This window comes from Dasypus novemcinctus, chromosome 3 (assembly GCF_030445035.2).
Source record: "Dasypus novemcinctus isolate mDasNov1 chromosome 3, mDasNov1.1.hap2, whole genome shotgun sequence".
In the NCBI taxonomy this organism is placed as follows: Eukaryota; Metazoa; Chordata; class Mammalia; order Cingulata; family Dasypodidae; genus Dasypus; species Dasypus novemcinctus.
The window spans coordinates 84,199,281-84,213,069 of record NC_080675.1 but is presented as its reverse complement, the minus strand read 5'-3'; the positions used below and the strand labels follow the sequence as shown (position 1 = coordinate 84,213,069).

The 13,789-nt window shown below is 34.0% G+C and overlaps 1 protein-coding gene across 4 annotated transcripts in view; it reads right to left on the bottom strand.

Annotated features, from left to right (window-relative positions):
- Positions 1 to 13,789, bottom strand: part of STRN3 (striatin 3) — a 122,647-nt gene that overhangs the window by 20,903 nt on the left and 87,955 nt on the right. For 2 of the 4 annotated variants that reach the window (XM_004467929.5, XM_004467928.5), the window contains 7 exons: positions 12,154 to 12,294; positions 6,645 to 6,778; positions 5,138 to 5,313; positions 4,898 to 4,945; positions 4,271 to 4,392; positions 2,540 to 2,707; positions 235 to 375 (listed from right to left, as the gene is read on the bottom strand). In XM_004467929.5, the coding sequence (XP_004467986.2) occupies positions 235 to 375; positions 2,540 to 2,707; positions 4,271 to 4,392; positions 4,898 to 4,945; positions 5,138 to 5,313; positions 6,645 to 6,778; positions 12,154 to 12,294 (930 nt within the window). The remainder of the gene's footprint in view (positions 1 to 234; positions 376 to 2,539; positions 2,708 to 4,270; positions 4,393 to 4,897; positions 4,946 to 5,137; positions 5,314 to 6,644; positions 6,779 to 12,153; positions 12,295 to 13,789) is intronic. The other 2 variants (XM_004467931.5, XM_004467930.5) reach the window with 1 other exon arrangement.

The window sequence follows — 13,789 nt, the reverse complement described above, 5'->3', positions numbered from 1 at the left end:
CACCTTCACATGGCTACACTCATTCCTCTGTCCTCCATACCCACCTAGTCTTGTAAGCATAATTTAAGGAAAAAGCAGAAATAATGTAAATAAATGCCAACCATAACATATTTAAACTAATCATTTTGCCACCCTAAATTCAGAGTCAAAATATGTAAATTAACTAAAAGTAAGATCACCTTCTATGGAGTAATAATTCTTTGAAAAGTCTCAAAGAAATCCATGAAAACTTACCAGAATCTACTTGTGATGAAAACATAGCCAAAGACTGTGATGTTTCTAAATCATAAATTACTGTTCTACCAGTGTTGAAAGAGGTCACCATATGAGCTGGATCACAGCCTATAAAGTCAACTGATGTAGGTATTCCATGCTCTAAAAGGAACCCAAAGAGATACAGTGTAAACACAATAATAGAGATCTCCACTTTCCAGTTAAAAAAAGAATTCAGATATTATTGATACTATGTTATTGAAAAAGAAAGCAATTGTGTTAGCATGGTGAGATAATAGGTAACATTTCCTCAATTATTTTAAAAAATTATATAATATTTAACATTATAAGAAATATATAACTAGATGGCTCTTAAAGAGTATATATAGGGGAAGTGGATGTGGCTCAAGCAATTGAGCTTCTCTTTACCATATGGAGGACCTGGGTTCTATCCCAAGGACTTCCTGGTTAAAAAAAAAAAGAAAAAAGGCATCCTAGACCCACGCAGTGAGGTGCAGGGGAAGTGGATCAACTCCTTGGGCACCCGCCTATCACACAGGAGGTACTGCATTCAGTCCTGGCACTTCCTAAAAGAAGACGAGCAGATGCTGCCTCCCACTGCAACAAGCTAGGTGCTACCTCCCTCCACAACAAGCTTAGATGCTGCCTTCTGCCGCAATGAGCATAGACGCCGTCTCCCATCACAACAAGCAGATGCCACAAGCCAGCAGAAGCCGCAACCCACAGGGAGCAGATGTGGTCCAGGCTGCTGGGCGCTCCCCTCACATGTGGGAGGTTCCGGGTTCAGTTCCCGGTGCCTCCTGGAGAAGGCAAGCAAACAATGGGCAGACAGACAAGATAGCTATCTGGAGGAGGGAGGAATAAATAAAGTAATAAAATAAATCTTAAAAAAAGAGTACATATAGTGGGGGATGGGTGTAGTTCAGTGGTTGAGTGCCTGCTTCTTGTGTACAAAGTCCTGAGTTCAATCCCTAGTACCTCCTAAAAAAAAGTACATATAGTAATATTCATGTTCCTATGTATTCTCTTCTAGGGGAGAAAAAAAAATTGGGGGTCTTTTTGCCATCTTATCAATTAAATTTCTTTATATAAAATGATAAATTAAGCATTTTTACATGATTGTCTTGGGAGACTGTTTCATGTATTTTGAGTCCTACAAACCTCATCAAATAGCTAATAAATGAAGGCTTTGTAAAAATGAAGGCTAAAATCTAGAATCCACAAATACAGTACTATCTTAAAGTGGCTGGCACAGCAATTTCTATCTTTTAACATATTAAATAAAATTCAACTGGCCAGATCACACTACAACAGGTGAAATCTGGAATTAAGCATATGATTTTCTTAATAAACTCCAAGAAACACCTAAATGAAAATTTTTTTTCTATCCGGTTGTGTCATCATCTTTTTGGTGCGTTGCTTTGCCATGCGGGGGCCTGCACCTCACCGCATGGGTCTGGGATGCCTTTTTTCTTTTTTTTACTGGGAAGTCCTGGGGATCGAACCCAGGTCCTCCATATGGTAAAGAGAAGCTCAACTGCTTGAGCCACAGCCATTTCCCCTAAATGAATTTTTACCTCAAAGCTCAGATAATTGAAAAACTAGTAAAATCACTAAGGTATCTTAAGAGAACCAACAAAATTAAGCATATATTACTTATCTGAAATGTCTTAAATCAATAAATACCTTTTTAAAAATATAAAAGGTCTGATTTAAAAATAGCTAAAACATTACTTGGAAAGTAAGACCAACAAAATATAGGTGCACATGTAAATAATAAATGATTTCACACCAAAGACTTGTGAAAGCCTTCTTTGATAGGAAAAGATTTGAAATCGTGCATGTAACCCAATTTTGAACTTTGAAGTTGATGGTTCTATTTCGATGATTACGGCTGGTTTTCCCAACCAGTGTGGAAATTTATAAACATGGTTTACTTGTAAGCTTGAAGCTATGATCCCTTTAGCCGTTGGGGAAAGTCCCCTGAAGCAATTGATGAACAACTCATGTTGTTCCTGTGACGAACTTTATTTGTCTACAACCATTGTTCCCTAAAAATAATTTTAATATCTAAATGTGATATGATCTAAAAAGGTCAAAAATCACTGTGCTATAGGATATATTTGCAAAGCACCTTTCTTAATTACAAAAATTGTCCACGGGTCAAAAGATTACCCCAAGTATTATAAAATTCTCTTCACTTATTTCTTTGGAGAGGCAAAGAAATAAATTATTTTGTCCTTCTATCTTCTATATTTCAACAAAAAAAATTAAGCTTTTTAAATTAGAAGCAAAATTGACTTACCCTTGTCTCCATTGTAAGTGCAAATACATGGCAATTTTTCTTGTGGATTCCATAACCTAACAGTGCCATCTGCTGAACAAGACAGTAATTGATTTTTTATGCCACTGTAAGCAAGACCCCAGACTGCATCTGTATGAGCAGCTAAAGTGCCAGCTAGAACATTTGGCTCTGGAAGGAATGACACAAACACAAACAAATCAAAGTATATTCACAGGGGTTATCTCTAACTGTTAACATTATGGTTTATTTTTATTCTCACTTCCTTATATTTTTCTGTATCTTCCCAATTTTTAAAAACAGCTTTAGTAAGATAGAATTCATATACGATACAACTCACCCATTTAAAGTATACAATTCAACAGTTTTTCAGTATGTTCAGAGTGGTGTAACTGTTCCCACAATCAATTTTAAGACACTTTTCATCACTAGTCAGTCATTTCCGCAGTCCTGGGTAACCAATAATTTATTTTGTCTCCACACATTTGCCTATTTTGTACATTTCATATAAATGGAATCATATGGTATGTGGCCTTTTATGACTATTTCTTTTGGCTTTTTGTACTAAGCATAATGTTTTTAAGGTTCACCCAGTGGTAAACCCAACAATTATTAGGTCACTTCCTAGTTTAAAACTTCTTATTGGAAGTTTCCTTTTATCCTTTATTTTGGATAGGCCTTTCTTGGCCACTCATTTAAAGAAGGTTCTGCCTGTTATTTCATAGTACTTTATCTTCACAGCACACATCACGATTTGTAACCACAAACTATCACCTCCTCCATGCTTATCTGTTTAATGTCTAGCCTTTGCACAATAAATTCTTATTTCTTGACATAGTGCTTAACATTATGCCTGGTAAATTCAGGCACCAAGTGCTTGTTAAAAAACAAACAAAACAAAACAAAGAGATCTTGAATTATTTTTACATAAACTAACCATTAAATAGACCACTGTTTAACCATTTCCAATAAACATTTATTTTTATTTAATTTTTTATGGGAGCGGATGTAGCTCAGTGGTTGAGAGTCTACTTCCTATGTATGAGGTCCTGGGTTTAATCCCCAGTACCTTCTTAAAATAAATAAATTAAATAAACACCTACCTACAAATGCTGCAAAGTATGCCCTTGTAAATATATTTGAACATATATGTAGGTATTTTTATAGATTTCTAGAAGTAGATATTTGAGTTAAAAGTTGTTTTTCTCTAAATTTTGAAATTAAAAATTTTTTGCACTCCAAAAAGTTGTACTGATTTACATCCTACTCCCCCATTTGTTTGTTTTTGCCTATATAATTTTGAACTATATAAGCTCTTTCTTAAAATTTTTTAAATTTCTCCTTACATTTTTATTTTTCCCTTCTTGCCTTTCTGTAACTAAGAATGAAGTTAATTATTTAATTAAGACGTTGTTATTAATATAGAGAAAGTACCAATTTGGAGACAAATACTCATGGCCAGACAAATTTTTAATTTTTCTCTTTAATTAAGCAAATTACAAATGGAATAACTAAATGAGGAGACTAATGTATGTTTAAACAACCTTACAATGATATCTGAGGCATATACTTTTATTTTTGAGTTACCAGGCCAGGGACCAAACCTGTGACCGCCCATGCAGGAAGCAGGTGCTCAATGGCTTAAGCCATATCAGCTCCCTGAGATACTTACTTTTGTAAACTCCATTTACTTAAAAAGAAAACAAACAAAAAACATCTTGAGCCTTTACTTACCATATGTATCATATGGATCCACATTAGGGCTGGGGATATTCCACCATTGGATGGTTGCATCAACACCACCACTAAAACACTGTTCACCATTAGAACTAATAGCTAATGACAGAACAGGACCACTATTTTAAGAAGAGAGAAAAAAATTACTAATAAATCCTATGAAGAAACACACAGCCTCAACCTCCCAAACTTCTGAATTGCATTTAAAGTAAACATTAATATTTGAATAATACTGATATTTTCTCTAGTACAATTACTAATCAAATTAAATATTCAACTAATAAGAATAATTTCATTAACCTTTCAAACACACATATCAAATGAAGAGTCTCATAATCTGTTTTTATGTAATCATCAAAATAAAGGCCAAATTCCTATTAAATGTCAGATGAAAACACAAAAAAACAAAAATAACTACATTTGCTGCAATACTTTAAATGGAAACAACACAAATTATTTAAATTACCACCAAAAATACAAAGGCACAATAACAGTACAGTTATCATTTAGAAAATTAGCATGTGAGATTTTTAAACACAGAAAATTATAAGGTTTGAGGATTGATAATGAATAATTAACAACAACTATGGCTGTTAAATTAAACATCTAATCAAGGTAACTTACATGTGGGCCCTAAATGTGTAGATAGGCTCTACGTCTAAAGAGGCACTCCTAAAAGAGGGAGAAAAGGAGGAAGGGGAGAAGGCAATTAAATTATTGCATACTATTGGTTGATATTTTAAGATTCATTAGGTAAGAACAAATGTGTTATGTAAAAGATATAGATAGTAAAAAGTATAATTAACTTACAATTATTAGCAAAACTAACAAAAACAGAAAACAGGCCAACATGAAAATACTTGCTTTTTGGCAGGAACTGTTTTCTGCAAGTTCCAAAGTTTCAGCGTATGGTCCTCAGAGGCAGTTACCAGCACAGGTTCTACAGGATGAAAAGCTAATGCTCGTACTCCATCAAAATGGCTACGTAGTGTATACTTGGGATTCCATGTCTTTCGAAAGGCATCTTTATTGGCAGGCAACTAGAAAGAAAGACAACACAATATTCAGTGGTAAAAGTGGTAATTGAAAGGCATGAGGAGTTTTTGGTGTGTTTAAAACATATATTTTCAACTGTTATGCTAAAATGTCCAGTGGAAATTTAATGTGCCTTAAAAACTTTTTAACAAATCTATCACTTAAGAACAAAGAAGAATAATTTCATTAGCCTTTCAATTACAAAGATCAAATGAAGAATCTCTTCATCTGTTTTTATATAATCATCAAGATAAAGGCCCAACTCAATAAATGTCAGATGAAAACAACAAAAATAACTGCATTTGCTGCAATACTTTAAATGGAAACAATACAAATTATTTAAATTACTACCCAAAATACAAAGGCACGATAACAGTACAGCTCTCACTTAGGAAATTAGCATGTGAGATTTTTAAACACAGCAATTTAAGATAATTCACAAAAGTCTGAACTAAAGGCATTTTAAGAATATTTTCATCCTATTTTTGTTAATGTTGATATTGATAAAGGTTTATCATTTTTACCTTTATTTCTCCATCTGTAAAGATAGGTTATATAAACACTTCTAAAGCAGTCAATAGCTTACTAGAATTTGGTTGCTCATACTTTAAAAATTAGCATTACAGAGAGATTAATCCAGCCTACCAAGGTTTTCCTCTCTAGGTATAAAATTAGAAAAAAGAAATTCATTATAAATCTAAGTAAGTACAGTTAACTCTCAACTGAGATTTGTCTAGAATAAAATTTAATCCAAGAAATTCATTATAAATCTAAGTAAGTACAGTTAACTCTCAACTGAGATTTGTCTAGAAAAAAATTTAATCCAAGACTAGTTTCACCTCTAACACTTCCTTCTATACCCCTATCCTCTCCCCATCCCACAAATGAAGGAATAAGTATTCAGGAAATGATGGAAGCTAAGTTTAACATTATCCCTAAGAAAATTAAATGTTCAAAAATATAATGTGCTTTTTAAAAAGTACTCTGAAGACAAGTTATTCAGGTTATCTATTATTTTTTTCTTGTTAACACCAAAGTGTAGCTTAATATTCATAAGTAATTGAGAGTTGATTACTCTAGATATTTATCTACCAATATTTTAAGGTAATCATCTCAAACTCCTAGCTAATCCACCACAATACCTAAGAAATATTTAAACACCACAAGGAAAGTAATTGTAAAAGAAAAACTATCACTTCAAATGAATACATTGACACTTTAAACTTATGTTTTCCATGCACCTTGACATTAATTCTGTATTACTTAAGAGTGAATCCAAAAAAATAAGGAGCCTTCTATTAAATCATTAAAAAATTAAAAATAAAACTGCACTTACATCATAACTATAGTCTGCATCATTTGTTACCGTCAAGTCTGCAAGGTCTCCAAGGCCCAGTACACTTAACAAAACATCATCAGAACCCATAATAAATGACTTGCCTCCTCCAGATGGAAACGTTATTGGTTCAGCTATAAAGAACAAAACCGCTTCTTAAATGCTGAAAAATCATACAGTACAAGACAATATTGTGGGGGAAATGTAAGCACTTAACAGATACAATAATATTCAGTAATACAATTTTTTCCCACTTCTCCCTCATTTCTTCCACTCAAAAAATCCTATTACCGAGTGCTAATAAACAAATGTGTAGGAAATGCATAGCAATCTTCCACAAATCAAATGTGCACTAGATAAATTATCCCGAGGATGGAAGATGGGACACAAAAACTTAAACTCCTCTCCAGCTTTATAATTGCTTTTTGTACAGTTACAGCTACAGTTTACGTGTTAAATAACAGGACAAATTTTGATTATAAATAAAGGTATTAATATCAGATTTTTGCTATTCATGAAGAACAAGCCTCTATCATCAAACTTAAAATAGCTTATACTGTATTTTTAAAACATAGCAGGTACTTGCTAAGCCTTTTTGCTTCCTATCATATTTGCTTAGAAGGACAAATCTAGCCCCTGATAAAAATAGAAGCATTCGAATATAAAGTTTCCAACAGCCTGCTGTACACATCAGCTTACTAAGATTGATGCTTAACTACTCAGATTCCTCCGGTTCCAAGAATTGGTCTAGGAAAAGGGCAGTTCTACCATCAACAATGTCCGTTCTCTTTCGTTAAAGAATCCATGCGATCTTAAGAATGACTTACAGCTTTAAAACTATGACTGTGATTTTTATGTTTCCTTTTATTTACCATACTTCTAAATGAATCACCTAATCTATATCAACCAGAAATTTAAATTAAATTTCTGATCAGAATTATTTGCCATTCAATTTCAAACTCAGGTGAAATTTCATTTTAGTTTTCTCATGTACCTTCAGGTGACTACATGTTTCCATTTTGATTGAGCAGTTCTAAATTACTTAGAAAGTGTTTTTGCCTCTAAAAACACACTATCGACTAATTATACTATTAAATGAACATTTTCTTTTAACAGTTATAGTATAAGCAGCAATTCTCAATATAATTTCATACATATGCTTTAAAAGCAAAATTTTAACCTTAACATGAAATGTAAGATATTCAAATCATTGCATACAAAACAACATATCAAAACACATTTAAAATTCATGAGTAAATTTAAAATTTATAAAAAACTCAAGAAAAGTGGATAATTTTTTAAAACTCATGAAAATGATATAAATGTAATATGCTAGAGGAAACAAAATAGGTATAATGAAATTTGACACTCATCATTAATACCATAAAAAATAATTCTGAGCAAAGCTGGTGTAGCTCAACGGTTGAGCTCCTACTTTGCATGTACAAGGTCCCGGGTTTAATCTCCGGTACCGCCTAAGAAAATAATAATTCTGAGATGACAGAATTCAATGCCTTCCAGATATATACTCTAGTAAAACTAAAACTCATCTTTATTTAGAATATCTTATTTATCATTTCAAAGCAAGCTATATAATTTGACTCAAAAGGGTCACAGACAATACTTCCCTAAAGGGAAGCTGTGAGTCAATAAATGATGTAGAATAAATCTGAAAGCATATTATAAAAAATATACATAGGAATTCTAAGTAGTACTTAAATCTTTCAGTGATTAAACCTACTGGATCTGAACAAACTGTGGCATTGCTCACTCCTACCAATATCTAGTATGTAGTTACTGTTATTACCAGAAGCAACTAAGAGCTATAAAATCTATAGTTTAAAATTATGTGTCAGAACTATGTCAGGGAAGCAGACATGGCTCAACTGATAAGAGTGTCTGTCTACCATATGGAGAGTCCAGGGTTCGATCCCCAGGACCTCCTGACCTGTGTGGTAAGCTGGCCTATGCACAGTGCTGCCGCAGGCAAGGAGTGCCACGCCACACAGGGGCGCCCCTGCGTACGGGTGCCCCATGCGCAAGAAGTGCACCCCACAAGGAGAGCTGCCCCAAGTGAAAAAAGCACAGCCTGCCCAGGAGTGGCGCCCCACACGAGAGCTGACACAGCAAGACGACGCAACAAAAGAGAGATGCAGTTTCCCAGTGCCGCTGGATAATGCAAGTGGACACAGAAAAACACACAGCAAATGGACACAGAGCAGACAATGGGGGTAAGGGGAGAGAAATAAATAAAATAAATCTTAAAAAAAAAAAAAAAAAAGAACGATGTCAAATTCATTTGAAAATATTTACTCAAAGCATTTTTACCCATTACAAAGAAATATTTTTCCTTTAAATTCAATTTGTTTCTAAGATAAGAACAAAATGCCACAATTCCTCTCACAATTACATATTTACTAACGTAAATCTTAATAAAAGCCCAGTAAAAGAGTTTAACATGACAAATAATTTAAAGCATATTCTATAACTTCTTAATGCAAGGGATATTTCTAATCAGTTGACTAATTCGGATGCAAGTCAAGGGAAATGTCTGGGCAATACTGGCTGCCTTTACTGGGGTTTTAGATTAATTCTACTATACAAAAAATTAGTACTATACTCATTTCTAATTAATCATATGAATGCACCTCTATCTATTTATATATACATGTATCTTTATATAGAGAGCAAGGGATTCCACTTATTCAGCATTTATTTACATAGATCTACATGAAAAAAATATTTACACTATATCAGCGTTCCATAAGCAGGCATCAATGTGGCATATGATAGGTAGTCACAGTAGACAATTTGTTTACCCTTGTTTCAATGTAGAGGGAATTAATTTCTATTCTATAAATTCGTTTTATAAATGTTAACCGTTATCTACTGTACATGATTACATAAGCATAAGAATATCATCAGCAATTCAAGGAAAAATAAATGATTAAAAGTAGCTTAAAAGAAATGTTGGAAATTATGACACTTTTTAATTAGGTTGCCTAAGAAGTTCATCAAGCAATTTAAGAATCTATTATATTAGCATGTCCCTTTATAGCAATCTTAGGGTCTATGAAAAGTAATTTTACAAAGAGGTCCTTTTAATTCTTCTATAACCAATTTGTCCTTTGAAGGACACTATGATCAAGTAAACATGTAGCTCACATATCAAACCCTTCCTTTTAACTCCAACTGTATGAAACCTAAAGAACAAAGCCCAAGAACTAACTCCATTTATGTCAGTGGCAACATGGTATGTCTTGAAAATAGTCTGAAAGGTTGTAATGTAGAAGCATTTCTCCTTGAAAACGGAGCTTTTTTCTTTCTAAAATAAGGTATGACATAGACCCTGGGAGGAAAGCACAAAGTTGGGGGTTGCCACTGAAAATATTTAAGAGATTATGAACTTCAATGTTCCCTTCTCGGTTCTAAGGAGACCCTGAAACTAAATAATGAATTCTAGTAAGATTTATCATTTCAAAGTGTAATGTTTACTAAACTTGCCCCTGTCCCCTTCTTTGCACCATTAAGAAAAGACTACATCACTGGCTTATAGGGTTCTTTCAAACTTTGGATTTCTGTGTTACTCTGGCTCATGTTTTACTTCTTACATGCCTCTCCTTTTGTAACTTCCTTAAAATTATTTCATATTAAACACATTCTATTTACTGGCTACTTTTAAGTTATTTTCTAGTTACTATTTCTAACAAAAAACGGAGAAAGGTAAAACACTTCACATTTTTTCTTTAAAAACATATATAAACATATGCACCCAGAGATCTCTAAATGGCTCTAAAAAGCTCTATGGGGGAAGCAGATATAGCTCCAAGTGGTTGAGCACCTACTTCCCATGTACAAGATCCTGGGTTCAGTATCTTGTTATCTCCTCAAAAAAAAAAAAAAAAAAAAAAAAACCCCAATGGCTTTTTCCATGTCGGTGGTTTGAATTATTTAAAAGGATCCCTCCTTTTGTTAATATGGCACTGCTCTAAACTGAAATCTACTGCAAAAATATTATTTTAAATGTACAAAATAAATTACACATTTTTTCAAAAGTTTTTCCATATATTATTTGGTAATAAAAATCAAAGAAGTTAAATAGCTACTAAATGCCTAAAATGGAAAATAGCAGAGCTGGTATGTGCATTTTAGAAAATAAGTTCTACAATAAGACAAGAAAATAGCTGAATAATAGAGAAAAGACCTAGAAATCTCAAACAAGACTATTTTACTTTTCTGGTACTATTTATACTTCAGTAATTTTTGCTTTCTTATCAATTTAATGATTTTCTTTACTCTTTCTCAAATTTTCTTACAAATTAAAGGTGGTTGGTAATTGCTTACAGAGATGATTATAAGGGAAAATGTTAATTAATTTTTAAATTTTGGCGGTGGACTTGGCCCAGTGGTTAGGGTGTCCCATCTACCACACGGGAGGTCCGCGGTTCAAACCCCGGGCCTCCTTGACCCGTGTGGAGCTCGCCCATGCGTAGTGCTGATGCGCGCAAGGAGTGCCCTGCCACGCAGGGGTGTCCCCACGTAGGGGAGCCCCCACACACGAGTGCGCCCCGTAGGGAGAGCCACCCAGCGCAAAAGGAAGTGCAGCCTGCTCAAGAATGGTATCACACACACGGAGAGCTGACACACAAGATGACGCAACAAAAAGAAAGCACAGATTCCCGTGCCACTGACAACAACAGAAGTGGACAAAGGAGATGCAGCAAATCATCAAACAAATCACCTGGCATAGCAAAAACAAGATTATCAACAAAATTCAATCTGTAGGCCAAATTACATGATGAATTATCTAATATATCTATCTCACACATCACAAAAACCTTTGGTTAAGAATTCAGTCTTACTACTCATAATTATCTAGAACTAAAATTATGAATTTCTCAAGTATAACTACATGTCTTCAGCTAAAATCAATTTGGGGAAAAATGCTTATGTAGAGGATTTTTTTTTCCTATATACTTAAAATTTAGACAAATTTTTACAAATATATCCATGCACTTGCTACCAAGTTAAAAAAATAAACATGTTGCCTTATTCTAAAATGATTAAATTAGGCAATAGTAACACATATTTTAAGAAATAATATATATGTAAAAGTTATAGGCATAGTGCCTGACATCTAGTTGGCTCCTAAGAAATGGTAATTACTATTACTTGCTAAACTTAAGCAATATGACATATGTTAATTTTTTTAAAAAATTAGTACTTTCCTGATACTAGATCTGTAAGCTAAAGTTGCATTTTAGAAAGTTACCATAAATTGACCTATGATATAAACAACTCTGTCATTAAAAACAAAAAATATAAATAGAAGCCCCAAATTTCAAAAATTCCCAAGGTAATTGCACCAAGAGCTTGCCCAACACCTTCTCTAACGATCATTTAAAAATCTTCTAATTATACCCAGCTATCAGCAAATTTGCAATATTAAGGAGATGTGATTTGGTATTAACATCTGAAATGTAAATAAACACGGTAGCTAAATTTGTACCTTCCTCTGCTCTTGTACCTTCACGATCAGTCATTCTAGTAGAGGGTGACCTAGACTGATTAATGATTCCTGAAGGGATGTGGGGCAGCTCATCATCTCCCAGATCAGCTATCATGTCGCAGAGTTTTGTCCTGTTGACCCCTGTAAATTAATGTCAGCAGTATAGGTTCATTTAATGGCTACCGCTTGACTTGCTAGCAGCCTTTAAACCCAATTTACTAACAAAATAGGCCAATTTAAAGAAATTAGTTATATAAGTATCAATCCCGCAGAAAAAAGGGACAACTATTCGATGGGTTTAAACATTTAAGAGTCACTATTTTAGAATACTGTTTTAGAGATACACTCACACACACATAACTGATTTTTCTACTACTCAACCAAACTATGCTCACATACAAAGAAGGCATATTAAAATAAAGGAAATTTTTGGTATTTAAGGTTTAATGTTTTAACAATGTAAAGAATAAAACATGGACTCTTAATTCACTATTAAAGAAAAAGAACAAATGATTTTAGATCAGGGTGCAACAAACAATTAACTTTCCCTGGTATTTGAGTGAACTTTTTTCTGCCACATTAATACAAATCTGTTGTTAATAAATCAACTTTAATTTCTCTCAAAATATTTTTACATTTTCCCCAAATCTGAAAAACTTGATTTACCCAGGAGCTCTCTGTGATATGCATAAATTTAAGGGAAGAACTTCAGCTGTTACCTGGATAATTCAGGCCAAAATATACAAAATTCAAAAGCTTCTGCAGTATTGGGATCTCTCTATTTTAACTTTAAAGTTTAGAAATGGCAGGAGAACCATTTCTCTTATGTATATATTTAAACAAAATCCAGAATATCAGAAAAAATAACTTGAAGAAATGAAAGACATACTTTATAATGAATATAAAAACCAAAGAGGCAAATCCAAGGTCAAACACTATGACCACATATTCACTAACATCAACATTAATGAACTAATTAGACTACAAAATTCATTATGACTATTTGAGTATGAGTGACTGTAAAGGAACTGTCATTCATATAGTTATCTCTAACAGAATGCCGATCAATGAGATGGTAATACTTAACGCAAATAAGTTGAACCCTGCCCACTTATTTCTGGATGTAAGAATACAGTATATTTGCTCATGTAGTCTTTTTTTTTTAAAAAAGATTTATTTATTTATTTATTTATTTATTTCTCTCCCCTAACCCCCCACCCCAGTTGTCTGTTCTCTGTGTCTATTTGCTGCGTCGTCTTTGTCCGCTTCTGTTGTTGTCAGCGGCATGGGAATCTGTGTTTCTTTTTGTTGCGTCATCTTGTTGTGTCAGCTATCCCTGTGTGCGGCGCCATTCCTAGGCAGGCTGCACTTTCTTTCGCGCTGGGTGGCTCTCCTTACGGGGCGCACTCCTTGAGCATGGGGCTCCCCTGCGTGGGGACACCCCTGCGTGGCACGGCACTCCTTGCGCGCATCAGCAATGCGCATGGGCCAGCTCCACATGGGTCAAGGAGGCCCAGGGTTTGAACCGCAGACCTCCCGTGTGGTAGACAGACACCTTAACCACTGGGCCAAGTCTGCCGCCTCATGTAGTCTTGAATTTTTAAAATAATTATTATGGATAAACTTAGTTTCATCT